The sequence below is a fragment of the Triplophysa dalaica genome, chromosome 8 (assembly GCF_015846415.1).
Source record: "Triplophysa dalaica isolate WHDGS20190420 chromosome 8, ASM1584641v1, whole genome shotgun sequence".
Taxonomy (NCBI): Eukaryota; Metazoa; Chordata; class Actinopteri; order Cypriniformes; family Nemacheilidae; genus Triplophysa; species Triplophysa dalaica.
Genome location: NC_079549.1, coordinates 7,270,476 through 7,288,701, shown reverse-complemented (window position 1 = coordinate 7,288,701; position 18,226 = coordinate 7,270,476). Strand labels below are relative to the sequence as shown.

Here is an 18,226-nt window from a genome sequence, read left to right as displayed (position 1 = left end):
ATTTAATAAATGATGAGTCGGCTGAACATCAACAAAACAACTGAATATGACGTATTGATTATGCTTGTGTCTCGAGGCAGTACTCACGTGACTGAGTTTCTCCATGTGTGCCACCAGCAGGGGGAAGCGGTGAGCGAGGGCGGAGTCGTTCTCCGTGCTGACCTGCTTGACGAGCGAGCGCAGAAGAACTTCTCCGTCATAAGCGATGGGCAAGATGGAGGTCAGCTTGACGGATGTGTTACAGAGCGCTGACATCACGGCAGCAAGCAGACGGCTGCTTGATGTGCGGAAGTTTGCTTCTTGAATGTCCTGCGAACAAAATGACAATGTTAAGATCTGTACAGCCTTTTGTTATTATTATTTGTTACGTATCCAATAGATATTCAAAAAAGCTGTTTTAAACTGTGACATCTGCTAGTCTCCGCAGATATCCTTAATCATATCACTATAAAATGATTTAGGTCTACAGAAATGTTTTTTTTAGGTAAAGTTAACAGTTTTTCAAAATCACTACAGTAGCACAATTCATTTAAAAAAAACCTGTAGTAGCTTTTACAACTATACGCCAAACAATAACACGTAGCCTCATTCAACAAATAAAGGTTGACTTCATGGCAGATCCATATATTGGTCATTTCAGTAACTTCGAATGTGTCTCATCCAACCCATTTAATTTCCCAAAATCTTTTATGCTCTCCTACATGTAAGTTACTTTAGATAAATGCCAAATGAATAAATGTAAATGTCATTTTGACAATATATTAGCTATTTCTTCTGGACTATTCATGATTTGTGACTGACTACCTGATCAAGGCAATTGAGCAGGTCACAGAGACAGGCCCACTGCAGGGCAGGTGTGGGGTAGAAAGTGTGAAAGCATGCAGTAAAGGTGTTGTGACACTCTTGTAGTACAGCCTCCAGCAGAGTGAGGGGCTGACTCAGATATCCCTGCGGGTCATTGTCCAGTTTGGTTAAGCAGTTGTCCATCCCCTCTGACAGGATCTTCTTCAAGAGACTGCGTGTCTTTCCTACACACTCCGCCAGCTTGCTGGACTCTTCCACCACTGCTTTGGTGCTGGCTAGATGGGACAAATTAACCGTGACAATTAGATTTTGTTTGCTGGTTTTAGCCACAGACGTGCCCATAGAAAGTTTACTGACAGTCTGAAAAAACCTGCTGGTCTGGTAAACACTTTTTGTCATACCAGCAAACTCGCAACAAAAAGAGTGACAAAAGAACAACTGACCATTTCTATGTCAGACAGTAACTGTCTTATTCTGTCTGGTTCTGTTTATATTCACAATTTAACGATTATGCATCTGGCAAAACAGAAGGTAACAGTAAGTAGCTGTGACTTTTTCTTCTGAAATAAGAGTTGTTTCAAAGCAGCTACTTGAATGGCACTTTCTGTAGTGACATATATACCTTTTCAAATGTAAAATATGTCCAAAGAGATGAAATACCAGAGATGGGAAATATCTCGCAGATGTAGACCCGCAGTAGTCGCAGACAGCATGTGCCCACAAATCGCAGACGCTCCAAGTCCAGAAGGGTGGCTGTGTACTGAAAACCCTTTAGCCCTCTGAGCTCCTCTACTCCCAACACCAGTGTGGTCCAGCTCCAGTGCAGGATACTCAAAAGAGACTCGAAACAATCCTGAGGCAAACACATAAACATTAGGAATGAATCAAACATCCAAAATATTATTTAGAGGTCTTGTTAGTTTTAAATGCCCAGAGGAAAAGGCCACCAAATATATTGCTTTCAAAGCCCTTTACTAGCCGCATAACATTCATTACAGTTAAGCATGTCAAAATAATTTTGCCATTTAAAAAAAACGGCATTTAATAAAAAAACATACAATGAGTCCATTAAATATGTCTGCAGTCACACTGACCACAGAGACGGTCCTGGCGAAGGAACGTTTGAGGATGTGAACAGGCTCACTGGTCTGCTGTTTCCCTTTGGCTGCATTGCCATCATTACAGGGTAACCTGGACAAATCAGACCCAAACAAAATAGTCAAAGAATATACTTTCTTTACCCAGGTAAGCAGCACAGAACAAATATTCATAATGTACCTGTAGAGTAGCTGAGGTATTTGTCCAGCATTCACATCAGTACCATTGTTTGATTTCTTGGAGCTTTTAAACTGAAAGACCACACTGCAGGAGAGAGTTCAAGATTATTAGAAAACAATCACACTTTAAATAACTGAACTGCAAATAAGTTTTAAGTTGTGGGTACCCATCATCAGTGGTGATGGTTGCCTGGCCGTGGGATCCGCAGTCACTGCTGGGCCCTGACACACGAGCCCACGACACATACCACCAGCCCAACTGCAGGAGCACAGGCTCATCAAACATCATGGCGTATTTCTCCCTGCATACACAAAACGGACCAGGACAAACAATTATACCACAGTTTTTGACAACCATACCTATACAAAAATGATGCAAAACATTTTTTGAGAGTTAAGGATTACACAAAATGTATGTGCGAGTATCTCTGTATATCATCCATATTTCTGTCTATCTAACTTCACTTGGCATCTACCATTAAAAATCCATATGGGTTGAACACTACTCATTTAATGACTATATGACTTAAGGTCAAGGGTATTTTTTCAAGCGTACCGAGCGGCACAGTCATAAGCCAGTACATCAGTCTCAGCCAACAGGTCTCCATCCGTCTCATGGTCTCCACCATCTGGGCCCAGCTCAAACAACTGCAAAGACAATCACAGCTCAGAGATTCAAATGCAAAGATTTAAAAAAATTCATGATTTGAGTATGATAACATGAGTAAAATAGCAGCTGACTTTGATCTTTGCAGTGTACTCTCCTCTACCACCAAAGAGACCCAAACCCCCTAACAAGATGTCAGCATCAGCGCAGAAGCGGATGGCCTCCACAGAGTGTGCCGAGTAACCCCAGCCTCCTCCGTGACCTACAAACACCAAATGGCAAAATGCGATCAAACTCATTCTGTCACGTTTAATTAACAGGCACCTATAATAGGAATAATGGCCTATTCACACAATCCTAAATTTAAACATTGGAGGTTGTCTCTTTGTGGATGTCTGGTTGATTGAAGTGAAATGGCTAGGAATTATTGGTGTGCCAAATCTTTTGAAAGGCAGACCACAGATACATTTACACAGTACATAAACGCAGGTCATCAATCAATCATATGAGCCTTACTATCCTCACGTTGTCTTGTTAATGTGGCACTTGTTGCAGCTCTTTTGCATAAAAAATACAATCATCACAAAGATCCCTGCCTATCGTGTTGCTGGAAATTACCTTTTTGTAATAGCTACAGTGTTATTACAATGTCATTATGTATGATCTTACTCTCAAAGCGGTTGACCACACTGTAGTCTTCTTTAGAGTAGACCTTCATCACAGCCTGGGTCTCTTCCTCAGCACTGGCCACACCCATCTTCAGTTCCTGCATAGCAGCCAGTGTGTCAAGACAACCTGTACACAAAACATCATGCACACAGTGAGACATTTAATTCCCTGACGTCCTTTGAACATGTTAGTCAGTCTTCATAAACAGTAGATTGGTTTTCCAAATTCACTCTTAAACAATCCTTTTGCAGTGTGAAACATACAGATACAGGGCAGAACTTACAACTTCAGAATTGCTGTTGGGTTCAATATAGTTTTTGACTGCCCCTTGTTTCAAAAAGAGTCAAGAGGCTTTTAGATACTGGTTTAAAGGAGAGCACTGCAAACTGCGGATTTAAACAGAGCTGTGAAACAGAGACAGGATAGGGAGATGTTGTACCCAAGATGTGCAGAGCTCCATGGGAACGTGTGGTGGTGGCATGAGACCCTGAGGGCAGAGCAAGCTCAGGACTAAGAATGCTGCAGAGGGCCTGGATGTCAGAGGCGGGAGGCACTCGAGCGTCTGCTATCACAGCGTTATAGCAACAAATCTCACATGTGGCAGGTAGGAACCTGGAGGAGAGAAAGATTGCTTTAGGTGAGATGAAATAGTTATACCCAATTAGACCGCCTTATAAAACAGGTGGATTTATGTTAAAAGGAACATGTTGTGGAACAAAGCTGTTCTGCTTCAATAAAGATGAGCTAGCAGTCATCATTAGAAGATTTACTAACATAAATAATATTTAGGGCCTCAAATGAATGCAGCTTGTTACCACTAGAACAGGTAATAAATTCAGTGTCGCACAATGAAAAAATGTTCATTTTTAGGCAAACTATTTATTTAAATATAATTTATGGTCCGCGAAATAGATGTAGGGCACTAAAAGCATATCAATGCTCCTGAGAAACTTTTATTCAAAGTCAGCTGACACCAGACGGGTTAACATCTCACCTCCAGATCACATCATAGACAGGGTCTAGACAGAGTCCAAACCCCTGGAGGTCCTCCTGCTCTGAGTCATTGAACGTGCGGCAGCTCCCATCTATTTTGTTAATCAATAGACATTTAAAGGGTGGAGGCTCAGATACAGATGTTGGAACCAGACCTAGAATGAACACAAAAAGAAGTTGAAGTCAGTTGAACCACAGCATTGAAAAAGCACGTTCTGAAGGAGCTCAGAAGACTCCCCGAGTTCCCCACCCACAAGTGAAAGTACCTATGATGTGTTTGCTGGCAAAAATCTCTGAGGTGGCCAAGACATGGGAGTTGATCAGCGCCTCATCAATTCTAAGGAAGGTTTGATCACCGCTGGCACCGATCCACGTGGCTTTGCGGCCATACTTTGCTCCAATGTTGGGCATCGGAGAAGGCTTGGCGTTCCAGTAGGGCATGTCAAGAATGGGCCGCCCTAATTGCCCTTTCTGTTAAAACGACACAAGGTATGTATTACCTTGACAGACAGAATTATTATATATTTTTTCATATATGTTACAATAATATCGTTATCATTGATTATTTTGGTCACAATAATCGTAAGTGAAAACCTGATTTTGTGACAGCCCTAGTATGCGTGTTTTAAGGTTTGAACTCCTATAAATTCTAACAAGGCCAAAGTTGGGAGTGAAATAAATGATATACCGAGAAACTCCCAAAGGTGAAGACCTGTCCATCCATGAGAAGCACTGCAGTGTGGTTACTTCCTGCAGTCACCTGAGTACTGGGGCCAGGAAGAGCCTGCACCAGAGTGGGGGACCCCCTGTGTGCAGAACCAAATCAAATGTGCCAAAGGTTAGTAAAGAGATGTGTTTATGTTGTCAAAGCTTGTACGGTGTGCAACATTGTTACCGCAGAAGAAACATTCAAAGTTTTTTTTATTCTTTTCCTTCATTTTGCTACAAACATGTACAATAATTAAAATAATTCGTATATATGTTATAATTTTTAAAGAATCTTTTACTTTTTATAGTCTCCATAAGATAAAAACTCAATTGAGGTATCATTATTAAAGATTCTTCAACATTATTCCGTTGAGTTCCACAAAACACCGTCTAAACCATCATTACCTAGAATTAACATCTCCATGTCCAAGTTGTCCATGCTGTCCATAACCAAAGGTGTAAACATCACCATTCTCCATTAATACCACTGTAAAAAAATGAACAGGAGCATTAGTATGTATCCAATATAAGGACAACAATGTGTCATATTCACAGTCAGACGTGATTTTAACTTACCGGAGTGATGGAAGCCACAGCTGACCTGCACAGCTCGCATCGCACAATCAAAGCGCACGGACCCTGGAGGATAGGTTGTGATCTTACTGGCATCTTTGTCCCCACGTTCACTGCTGCCATCTGCAGCGAAAAACAAGAGCATGAGGAATGAAGACGAAGGAAGAGGGGCAGAGGAGGACAGAGAGGTGAGATGGATGATGCCGTGCTGTTAACCTGAGAAGTGAAATGATATCCTTCCTCAGAGGAAAGACAGACAATGAAATATTGGCATGCTTGGACAGGGGAGGGACAGAATAATAGCTGAGATAAACTAAGAAGGAAGCTCTGGCTCTATACATCCTTACGCACGTTCTCTCTCAGGGGATAATAAGAGTGATTTCCATTTGATTTGTGGAACAAACCCAAAAGGAACGCATAAAAGTGAACTGCATGAGGATAACACTTCAAAAGGTTAAGACAATCAGAAAAACGTGTACTTGTACGTTGGATATCACTGCTATCATCATATTTTTATAATCATTATTAATAATCACCCTTTATGTTTGTAACTGGGTTTTGCAAATATCGAATCAATATAAAGTATTCAAAAGTGCTTTTCAACTTTGACAAACCAGTATTTAATCATTTAGAAAGTTGAGTGTTTCTTCCATTTCCTGATTTCAAAAGGATAGTACAATACTGACAATACTGTACGTAATTTTCCTTTTTGATAACTATTTTAATATATATAGTATATATTTTAATATATATGATATAGTAATGATGAAAGAATGTTAAAATAGCAAAGACACCATATTTGGTACAGTATTTGGTTTTTGTTAATATCAATTAAAGAAATGCCTGCCTTGTTCTCTCATCACACACTCTTGCTGTTTGGTTTAAACATACTGTCAATCTTAGACAACATTTCTGTGCTTCCCCTGCCAGCAGGGACCAACTTTTTTGACAAAAAAAGCACTCAGCACTGCATACAGTAGAGCCAGTAAAAACCACTGTCCTTATTCTTTCCCCAGAGACAGAAATAAGACCTAGCCATTATTGCGTCCAGAGAAAGCTGGAAGATGTGATAGGATACAGCTGAAGGGAAGGAGAGAGAGAGGGGCTTTATGGGGCTCCAGGAGGAGTCTGTAGTGAAGACCGCAGTACCTTTGAGTTTCTCCCGCATTAGCTTAAAGGCCTGAAGGGGTCTTAGTCTGGCTAGCACCTGCTCACGCTGGTTCATAAAAAGGGGACCAGGGTAAACAAGGGGGCCTATGGGGGGGAGAAAGAGACTTTCACATGCATGGGGCAAAGCACTTCACGAATGGAAAATAAAACAGGGTATTAAAAAACATAGTTCTTTATGAATATATAAGCGAGAATGGCAAGCATCCACAAGCAACACACAACCAGAAGAAACAAGAATATGGGAGATATTTTCCTAAACCCAGAGTAAAAGATCTTGCATGGAATATGCATGAGGTGCTCATTATCAAAATGTATAACAAAGTAAAATGGAGAACAGGACATGACCAAATGTGTTTGAAAAACATGTTGTTGTTGCCTTGTATTTTCATGACATAATATAATGCAAAATAATGTGATCTATTTAGAAAACTTAACTGAATATAAGAAAATAATAGCAGGGCTGGGCCATTTAATAAAACATTGAAATCTTAATAATCTAGACAATTTAGAGTCAACAATTTAGAGATGTTTAAAATATTTTTGAACAATTATTTCAACATTAACATTTTAATATTATTGCCAAGAATATTAAAAACAATCTGAAATGTATTCTTTTGACTAAATGATTGACTAAATCAGTAAAATACATTTTCTTACATATTCAGAGACACAGAGACCAATTTTTGCTTTTTTATCCCAAACACAGACATTTAAATCAGAGATACCACATTCTTACACTTAAAAGTATCAAGACAATAATGAATTTAGATATTTGTTTAATGACACAGTTTTAAGAAACGTTAAGAAAAATTGTTAATGTATATTAAATATAAAACCCAGCCCCACATATTGGGAAGAATTGGAGAACAGAATCGTGACGCTGTAAAGACACATCGCATCTTGGGAAGGATGTTTATGTGACACAAAAGGTGGGTTGGGTCATGTAAAGCTGGGGACATATTTAACGATTTTACTACGATTATGAATGGAATTTGATTATAAACAATAATCGTGCCTAGTCTAATCCAGTTGTGCTCAGTTGTTGTTTAGAATCACACTTAAAATCTCTTGATTCTCGTCTTAGAACTTACGAGCCAGTCATTGCAAGTCATCCTCACTAAAGATTATATTACATTTGTTTAATATTTACACAGGACACTGTATATATGCAGCAACAATTAGAAAATGATAACAAAAATAAAAGAAATATATATATTTTTTAAAGAAACATGTACTCTTTTTGGGCTTATAATATAGATGTTTTAAAATAATAACGGGAAGATGCATAATCCTCTGAACCCATCAGATCTCATTTCTTTTAAATGGGCATTTTCTAAATCAGGCTCCTACATTTACTTTCAATAAATTTTAATATTTAATGCAGAACAACAGGAGCAATTAGAATTAAGGCTAGCCATTTTAAGTTAAATATACATTTTTCAAATGAAAATAAATTAAATCTGATTGTTAAACCTGCATATTTAAGAAGCCTCAATACAAATGACAACAGTGGAGTCTAAATGAAACTAAAATAAGCCATTATCTTTGCGGCAATACAGAAGCTGTGCGAAACGAATGCAACACAAAAAACGCTGGATATATAAGGTATGGAATTTTCATTAATATAACTCCCTGTAATATTACTTAAAATAAGATGTATCCTCATATTCAAAGTTTCTTAATCGAAAATATGCAGTGTGTTGGTAAAGGGATAAGTTAGAGAACAAAAGCATTTCACGCTAAAAACCTGTTAATAAAGCAGACTGCCCATAAGAATGTAGAGAACATACATAAACACTCAAGTAAGTTGGCATATGAGCATCATGTTTTGTTTCACACTTGTCGAGTAAACCATTTCTAAATGCCAAGGTAAAATTTGGGTCTCAGTCTTTTGAGGCCGGCTGGGGAGAGATGCGCTCCTCCACGGAATGTTTTTTTTTTACATTCACTAATAATAAATTACTCATTTAACTCTTGTTTTCATTAACAAATTATTTAACCTTCCTATTATGTATGCTCGAAGTTTAAAACAAGAAACTAGGCCTGTCGCAATGGCAACTTTTTGTTTTGCGATAAACTGCATCAGAAATAATTGCGATAGTTGATACTATTGTCATTTTTATACCAATTTTATGCCACTGATTAAGTAATGATAATCTTATAATGTAAGTACACCCTTTAAAGAACAATGGCCTTTTAATATAATATTTGGACATTGAAATTTGAATTTAAACCATAAATGGAGTGTAAATATTTGAAATAAATAAAACAGACACTTCTAGTCCTTAATTATGATTGATTGATTTATGTTACAAGCCGTTATGATGAAGTTTAGCAGAGCCATTGATATGTGAACTCTGGAAAGGGCACAATTGTATGTCATAATGTAGCCGTTTAAAATACACTTGCCCAGTGGAGCAATGAAAAACAACATCCCTTTCTCTGAAAAAGATAAGAGATTTGAGTGGTGTTCCAATTGTACAGTGCTCTTGGAAGGAAAAAAAAGCTGTTTGAAATTCGTCTAAGGTGTATTCATACATTTGACATGTCATATTTAACTTAACTGTCAGTAAGACATCTCTCGAGCTAGAAATGTGGCTTTTGTTTTAATCAGTTGTATTGCTGTTTTTGTTAACTCTGTTTTTGTTCACGCGCTACTTTGTTTTCATATCAGAGTGGGAGGTTTCCGGCTTTGACACCAAGCCAATAAGCCTACAACAGTTTTCCGAATTCCGTTAACAGAGACAGCGAGATCGGTAAAATGTTAATATAATAAATATTTATGTAAACAAAAGCATATATAAACACAATGGCGATATATTGCATCACCAAAAACTACTGACGTCAAGTTTATGTATCGCTTGCTGATCTATATCGGTACATAGATATGATAGATTTTATGTTTCGGCAGAATTTCCAGTCGTGACTCAGTAGTTGTTATATGTGTGGTGTAGTGGTCTGATGCAGTCGTTTTTCAATGTCAAAGACTAGAATCGGTTCCAGTCGTAAGAAAAACTTTTTAAGGGTGTACTCTCACTAGGCAATCTGAACTGCGCCCGAGCACGTTTGACCCCCAAAGCCTGGTTCATTTGACTAGTGTGATCGTGCCGTATCGCGCCCTGGCATGGTTTGTTTAGCGGTCCCTGGCTCTCTTGGAAGAGGTGGGCCAGAGCACGGTGCCGTTGGGCTCGGGCTTGGTACACATGCAATGTGAACGCAAATCGCGCCAGAGCGCAGAACTGAAAGCATGACGTAAATTATGCGACTGCTTAAATTCCTCCCCGAGATTCAAATGTCACCATAAAAAACTCATTAACCGCACACTAACACGTGCAGGCGTGGGTCATCGCAGCCAAAACTACTCCAGGTTTGTGAAACATAATCAAACGTGTGTAACGATAGGCTTTACGATAAGAGGGTGATTTAAAAGTATAATGAGCCGTTTACTCTCGTGTGATAATGACATCTTTTAAGCAGATCGGTCTGTGCAGCGCACGCATGAAGTTCAATACCTGTAATAAACTGAACATTGCGATAGATTCTGTTGTACTGAGAGGGATCGCTTTGTTTACATTTGCTTCGAAGCAGTCGCATCATAATGATGAATGCGTGCCCGGGTGTGGATGGTAAAGAGCAATGTGAGCGCAGGCCAGCGGGGGAGTGGGGACAATCGCGCTTGGGCACAGTTGAGAGCAACCGGGATAAGTGAAAGTACACCCTAAGTGTGTTGTGTCCAGTCTTTATATGTGTCAACTAGTCGTTAAGTGTGTCCCCGGATTAAATAGCATACCTCGGCCCTCTTCCAATCGGTGCCGGCGATTGACACGCTGTCTCTTCTCCTCCTGTCGAATCTGGATGTGCTCTTCAATATTGACGCCTGGGGGAGGAGGGACAGGCACAGCTAAAACAACAGGTCCAGCATGGGGGGGGCCAAAGGAGACAAATGAGAGACAACACAGCAGATGAATGGTGAGCATGAGATGCAATGCAAGACAAGAGCAGAGACATGAACACAAGAAAACAGACACACAATTTACTAGGCAAATATACAAAGATAACGTTGGCAAATCATTCAGTGATGATCTGAATCTTTGATGCCAGATTTAGTATGAATAATCATATATTGTAGATGGTGTCCATTTATTTCCTTACAAATAAAGGGTATTTAATCTCACTAAATCTTTTACTTGACTTCGTAATCTAGGACTATATATGTGTACGTGTGAGAAACTTTACAATGATGAATAGGATTTTGGTCATACCATCCACCTCTGTAATGAATATACTACATGCACACAGACAAATGGTTCAACATATGACATGAAATTGGCCCACAGACAGGAATGAGATTTGATTGGATGGCTATGGAGCTGTACTGATTGAATATGTTCAGATGACAGTGCAGTACCCAAGAGCAGGTCGAGTGGTATCATTTCCTTCACAGCATCAAAGATTCCCCTCTGTCTGGCCTCCTGACCATCCAGTTCCCTGGCACAAGCTTTACAGCAGCCACATGATGAACAGCCCGACTCACCAGAACCACAGCCACAAATCCTGCAGAGGAGAGGAACGAATATATTTACAAAGACAAAATGCAAGAAGTGCAAAGACTCAAGACATACCCAAAAGAACTATTAGAAACAGATAAGGTCAATCACTGATGAAACAAATAAGGACTGCAGTCATACTCTCTACAGTTATTGTTGATATGATCGAGATATGAAAAGAATGACAGGAAAGATTGCAAATTCAAACATGTACTGCCTACACTGCCACCAAGAATCAATGTTAAATTGTATTTTGTCATTCACATTTTATTTTTCTATACTGGGTGTCTTAATGGTAATGTACATTTCAATTTCTTATTCTTTGTGTTGTAAATACCCTGATTATTGTAGTGTGTGGCACTCACCCTCCCGGCACTCTGTCAGGTCGCCCGCTGCTCACACAGCTAGCACCGTACCCTGTGCAATCTCCACACACGGTGCACACCATACACTGGTCCAGCTTCCACTTGTGCATGCCTGGCTGACACATCATAGACTTCTCCTCCTTTTCATCAAGCTCATCCTCTAAGTCCTCATCCATAGCAGTAGCCATGTTCTCCACTCCAAATGCTAAGGCAGGAACACATCCAATAGCTCAAAAACAATTTCAAAAACAGCAGCCCACACAAGGTTAGTTATATTTGATGAGAATATTATCAAATGTCATCTAATAAGGAACATCCAAGAACTGTGTCAGAAATATTCTTGATTATGCTGGTTTATGATATTAAAGGGTGCACATATTCATGTTTTGTGTGAAAAGAGGTATTCACCTTTCCCTGCCTGGCTCATGGCTCCAGTGTCTCGACCACACTGGCCTTTGTTATTCACTCCAAATGTCCACACCTCCCCGCTCTTGGTGAGAACGCAGGTGTGAGCTTTCCCCATGGCTACTTGAGTTACAAAGTGTCCCTTCAGGTCTGATACCTGACCTAGGAAGACGAGAGTAGAAAATAATTGCAATGTTTTCAATAGGATTTTGACAGACTTGTGGCACTGGTGACTTCACTAACTAATTAGCATATTTGAGACGATATGCTAATTTGCATATTTGTGCGCGTTAGGATTAGCATTTACCCATTTGTGACATCATCACGTCGTGTTTGTGTTAGAACTTATTGTTTTTTCTTCTACTCTTTTATCTGTCACACCAGAGCATGAAAGCAGAGCGGTGTATTTCGCTCAATGACTGTGTGCTTTGCTCAGTCGTTCACAGACAAAGCAAACGCTCCGCTTACGGGTAAAAACAAATCCCACTCAGATCCCACTCTGACATAAAATGTGTCTAGGAAGGCAAAACAAACGCACAAAAGATGAATAACCTAATAACCTAATTATTACTGGGGTTAATAAAAAAACAGGGTCTAAAGAAAAGTAGACCAAAACAAGATGAAATGCGGTCTGAAAACGTCAAGCCTCAATCGTTATGGCATTTAAGAATGTACTTTAAGAAACTTGGACAAAGTTGCTGCATCTTCGAAGGCTGCATGCATCCTCCAGAGATCACATTTGTCGGCATCGGCCACATATGACATGAGAAAAGCAACTGTTACATTGGGTTTGTGACACAATGTCTTCTTAAGAGAAATAAATATAAATGTTATAATGTTTTTAACTGAAATGAGCTTGTATCAAACCTCTTGTTGCCGACGCGTAAGCGCTGTTTATCCACTAGTTATTTGATCACAGATACAGTCATTAGCAAGGATGGATTAAAAAAAGTGACTCCAAAAATACTTGGTCGGCCATAAATAATAGGGATGCACCGAATATTCAGCCACCGAAAATTTTCTGCCGAAAATGGCCCAAAAGTGCATTTTCGGTTTTCGGCCGAAAGACTTTTATCACCAACACAATACGGCCGAAATGTTGTGATGACACCAACAGATACCGCTCCTTTGATGCATCTGTAGCGGACGTTACTCCTTTAATCGCAGCACTAAAGCATCTCCTAAATTGCATGCACCCTCAGGGCTCTAGAGTGCAACCAATATTCCTTTACGTGTGTGAACCAGAGGTCGCGTAATCCGAAAGATTCTTTGTCATTGACAGATTTTTTTTACCAGTGAAGCCGTCATTCTGGCAGATTACAATGAGGGCAATTTGTAAACACGATCTGCGATCTGCGTGTCGTTGTCATTTGACTGACTATACATGTGATGCGATTTGGGAAAACCGGTCGGATGTCGCGCTGGGACGCGGGAAAGACAGTTCACCTATCAAAGTAAACCACATTACATAAAGAATGAAGAAGTATTAATGCACATTTTCCGCCAGTACTGTGTAAACTATGGCATGCAAAGTTTTTTATACAATGTTTTCGTGAGATGACAGAGCTCCCCATATACAGCACCAGGAGTTATGCCTGCTCCACTGCTCACGCAAGCCGGACCGCGATCGCAAAATATACGAGAGATGATCAAAAGTCCAGACACTATGCACATGATAAACAACTTAAAACTTGCTTCACTGCTTATTAGTTGATGTCCGTAATGTTTCCTCGTGTTGTGATAATGGCAGAGCTCTCGTTCTTTAAATGTTTTTGTTAACTCTGTTTTTGTTCACGCGCTACTTTGTTTTCATATCAGAGTGGGAGGTTTCCGGCTTTGACACCAAGCCAATAAGCCTACAACAGTTTTCCGAATTCCGTTAACAGAGACAGCGAGATCGGTAAAATGTTAATATAATAAATATTTATGTAAACAAAAGCATATATAAACACAATGGCGATATATTGCATCACCAAAAACTACTGACGTCAAGTTTATGTATCGCTTGCTGATCTATATCGGTACATAGATATGATAGATTATATGTTTCGGCAGAATGTCCAGTCGTGACTCAGTAGTTGTTATACAGTATTGTTCAAAATAATAGCAGTACAATGTGACTAACCAGAATAATCAAGGTTTTTAGTATATTTTTTATTGCTACGTGGCAAACAAGTTACCAGTAGGTTCAGTAGATTCTCAGAAAACAAACAAGACCCAGCATTCATGATATGCACGCTCTTAAGGCTGTGCAATTGGGCAATTAGTTGAAAGGGGTGTGTTCAAAAAAATAACAGTGTCTACCTTTGACTGTACAAACTCAAAACTATTTTGTACAAACATTTTTTTTCTTCTGGGATTTAGCAATCCTGTGAATCACTTAACTAATATTTAGTTGTATGACCACAGTTTTTTAAAACTGCTTGACATCTGTGTGGCATGGAGTCAACCAACTTGTGGCACCTCTCAGCTGTTATTCCACTCCATGATTCTTTAACAACATTCCACAATTCATTCACATTTCTTGGTTTTGCTTCAGAAACAGCATTTTTGATATCACCCCATAAATTCTCAATTGGATTAAGGTCTGGAGATTGGGCTGGCCACTCCATAACATTAATTTTGTTGGTTTGGAACCAAGACTTTGCCCGTTTACTAGTGTGTTTTGGGTCATTGTCTTGTTGAAACAACCATTTCAAGGGCATGTCCTCTTCAGCATAGGGCAACATGACCTCTTCAAGTATTTTAACATATGCAAACTGATCCATGATCCCTGGTATGTGATAAATAGGCCCAACACCATAGTAGGAGAAACATGCCCATATCATGATGCTTGCACCTCCATGCTTCACTGTCTTCACTGTGTACTGTGGCTTGAATTCAGAGTTTGGGGGTCGTCTCACAAACTGCCTGTGGCCCTTGGACCCAAAAAGAACAATTTTACTCTCATCAGTCCACAAAATGTTCCTCCATTTCTCTTTAGGCCAGTTGATGTGTTCTTTGGCAAATTGTAACCTCTTCTGCACATGCCTTTTTTTTAACAGAGGGACTTTGCGGGGGATTCTTGAAAATAGATTAGCTTCACACAGACGTCTTCTAACTGTCACAGTACTTACAGGTAACTCCAGACTGTCTTTGATCGTCCTGGAGGTGATCATTGGCTGAGCCTTTGCCATTCTGGTTATTCTTCTATCCATTTTGATGGTTGTCTTCCGTTTTCTTCCACCTCTCTCTGGTTTTGCTCTCCATTTTAAGGCATTGGAGATCATTTTAGCTGAACAGCCTATCATTTTTTGCACCTCTTTATAGGTTTTCCCATCTCCAATCAACTTTTTAATCAAAGTACGCTGTTCTTCTGAACAATGTCTTGAACGACCCATTTTCCTCAGCTTTCAAATGCATGTTCAACAAGTGTTGGCTTCATCCTTAAATAGGGGCCACCTGATTCACACCTGTTTCTTCACAAAATTGATGACCTCTGTGATTGAATGCCACACTGCTATTTTTTTGAACACACCCCTTTCAACTAATTCAACTAATTGCCCAATTGCACAGCCTTAAGAGCGTGCATATCATGAATGCTGGGTCTCATTTGTTTTCTGAGAATCTACTGAACCTACTGGTAACTTGTTTGCCACGTAGCAATAAAAAATATACTAAAAACCTTGATTATTCTGGTTAGTCACATTGTACTGCTATTATTTTGAACAATACTGTATGTGTGGTGTAGTGGTCTGATGCAGTCGTTTTTCAATGTCAAAGACTAGAATCGGTTCCAGTCGTAAGAAAAACTTTTTAAGGGTGTACTCTCACTAGGCAATCTGAACTGCGCCCGAGCACGTTTGACCCCCAAAGCCTGGTTCATTTGACTAGTGTGATCGTGCCGTATCGCGCCCTGGCATGGTTTGTTTAGCGGTCCCTGGCTCTCTTGGAAGAGGTGGGCCAGAGCACGGTGCCGTTGGGCTCGGGCTTGGTACACATGCAATGTGAACGCAAATCGCGCCAGAGCGCAGAACTGAAAGCATGACGTAAATTATGCGACTGCTTAAATTCCTCCCTGAGATTCAAATGTCACCATAAAAAACTCATTAATCGCAGCACTAAAGCATCTCCTAAATTGCATGCACCCTCAGGGCTCTAGAGTGCAACCAATATTCCTTTACGTGTGTGAACCAGAGGTCGCGTAATCCGAAAGATTCTTTGTCATTGACAGATTTTTTTTACCAGTGAAGCCGTCATTCTGGCAGATTACAATGAGGGCAATTTGTAAACACGATCTGCGTGTCGTTGTCATTTGACTGACTATACATGTGATGCGATTTGGGAAAACCGGTCGGATGTCGCGCTGGGACACGGGAAAGACAGTTCACCTATCAAAGTAAACCACATTACATAAAGAATGAAGAAGTATTCATGCACATTTTCCGCCAGTACTGTGTAAACTATGGCATGCAAAGTTTTTTATACAATGTTTTCGTGAGATGACAGAGCTCCCCATATACAGCACCAGGAGTTATGCCCGCTCCACTGCTCACGCAAGCCGGACCGCGATCGCAAAATATACGAGAGATGATCAAAAGTCCAGACACTATGCACATGATAAACAACTTAAAACTTGCTTCACTGCTTATTAGTTGATGTCCGTAATGTTTCCTCGTGTTGTGATAATGGCAGAGCTCTCGTTCTTTAAATGTGCGCTGCACCATTTTCCTTACTTTTGTTTTATTCCAACGGTTTTGTACAATATTTTTATAGACTTCAACACTAGGAATTGTTTTTTTTACTAAATTGTTATTAGAGTAAGTTTCTTACCACTGTAACTGGCTTTTAGTTTCATAACTTAACTTTAAACACGTTTTTCTACAAATTCCGTTCCTGAACGTCATAGCGCTTCAGACGATAGAATAAGTTGGTTATTCTATTCTTACGCTACTTATTATCAACTTTAGACATCTGCAATTCTCGGTGCATTTGTTGTTGTTAAAGTTCTACAGTTAACACATGGGCTATGGGAGTCCTTGTTTTGATACACTATTATGTTGAAGGCCTACAGAGAAAATATTGTTGTATCTTTAAGCAGTTGCACTTGTTCTGAATGCACTTTCTTGTAGTAGTCCTACAGAGAAAAATGTAAAATGCACTTGACCTAAATGCACTTTGTTTTAATGAGAGAACATTTAATTGTACAACTTTTCAGCAGGCCAGTACCCTGTACATTATTATTTAATATACACATGAGTGGGGTCAAGTTAAAATTAGTTGAATTTTATTTTATAATGTGCATTGTTGCAATGTGCTAAATAAATATTTGCATAATTTGTAATTGATTTATTCTTTGAAACTTTAATATTTATGCAATTGCAATGCCTTGATTTTAGTAAAGTTAGTACACAGTAATAGCCATAAATGCAAGGGTACTAATAATTGGCCAAATTTCTTTCGGTGTTTCGGTTTTCGGCCTTGGTTTCCTCTTTTACGGTTTTCGGTTTCGGCCAAGAATTTGTGATATTTTGTTCCGCCTGTTTTAGAACTAGCCAAATCTTTTTCTTGTAACAACATAAATATTTCTAACGTTGAATTCTGCACCCATGTTTCATTGTTGTGCCAATATTAACAGCTAAACGAATGCGCCCCCCTCTCTGTTTTGCTTCGGCGATCTGCATGTACCACAGGAGAAAATGTCTGTCATTAATTGCTCTCGTGTTACTCGAATATAAAATGAGGGTCCGGATAGTAAAGTGAAACTGCTATGCGGGGGAGTGGGACAATGGCACTGTGAAAAAGGCCTAATGCCCAGGGAGCGTTTTAATATATGGTAAAAATAATTGAGTTCAACTGTTAAACAAGTTTTGCTTCTTTTTTTGATGGCTAATGCTCTACATGTTTGGACTGTTTGTGAACTCCCATATGTTTGGCCCTATTATCCCCATTTATATCTATGGAGTCAATGATTAAATTACTATTCTTATAGGGTGGTTTCACATTTATTTCAATTGCCTGGTCTGAACCCTAGATCAATTGCTTCTTTCGCTGGACTGCATTCATATTCTTTTATTAAGATCCGAACCGCAGTTTGTTTGCATCATCAAGGCAGGAGCTGTTTACCCT

The 18,226-nt window shown here is 39.5% G+C and overlaps 1 protein-coding gene across 16 annotated transcripts in view; it reads right to left on the bottom strand.

The window, feature by feature from the left end:
* Window positions 1-18,226, bottom strand: part of mycbp2 (MYC binding protein 2) — a 137,712-nt gene that overhangs the window by 75,140 nt on the left and 44,346 nt on the right. For 8 of the 16 annotated variants that reach the window (XM_056754676.1, XM_056754688.1, XM_056754683.1 and 5 more), the window contains exons 14-33: window positions 12,122-12,280; window positions 11,714-11,942; window positions 11,210-11,355; window positions 10,592-10,702; window positions 6,781-6,885; window positions 5,635-5,754; window positions 5,464-5,545; window positions 5,039-5,156; window positions 4,617-4,821; window positions 4,352-4,505; window positions 3,797-3,969; window positions 3,358-3,483; window positions 2,823-2,950; window positions 2,638-2,729; window positions 2,249-2,383; window positions 2,083-2,166; window positions 1,899-1,995; window positions 1,465-1,657; window positions 805-1,079; window positions 88-309 (exon numbers count right to left, since the gene is read on the bottom strand). In XM_056754676.1, the coding sequence (XP_056610654.1) occupies window positions 88-309; window positions 805-1,079; window positions 1,465-1,657; window positions 1,899-1,995; window positions 2,083-2,166; window positions 2,249-2,383; window positions 2,638-2,729; window positions 2,823-2,950; window positions 3,358-3,483; window positions 3,797-3,969; window positions 4,352-4,505; window positions 4,617-4,821; window positions 5,039-5,156; window positions 5,464-5,545; window positions 5,635-5,754; window positions 6,781-6,885; window positions 10,592-10,702; window positions 11,210-11,355; window positions 11,714-11,942; window positions 12,122-12,280 (2,954 nt within the window). The remainder of the gene's footprint in view (window positions 1-87; window positions 310-804; window positions 1,080-1,464; window positions 1,658-1,898; window positions 1,996-2,082; window positions 2,167-2,248; window positions 2,384-2,637; window positions 2,730-2,822; window positions 2,951-3,357; window positions 3,484-3,796; window positions 3,970-4,351; window positions 4,506-4,616; window positions 4,822-5,038; window positions 5,157-5,463; window positions 5,546-5,634; window positions 5,755-6,780; window positions 6,886-10,591; window positions 10,703-11,209; window positions 11,356-11,713; window positions 11,943-12,121; window positions 12,281-18,226) is intronic. The other 8 variants (XM_056754677.1, XM_056754694.1, XM_056754681.1 and 5 more) reach the window with 6 other exon arrangements.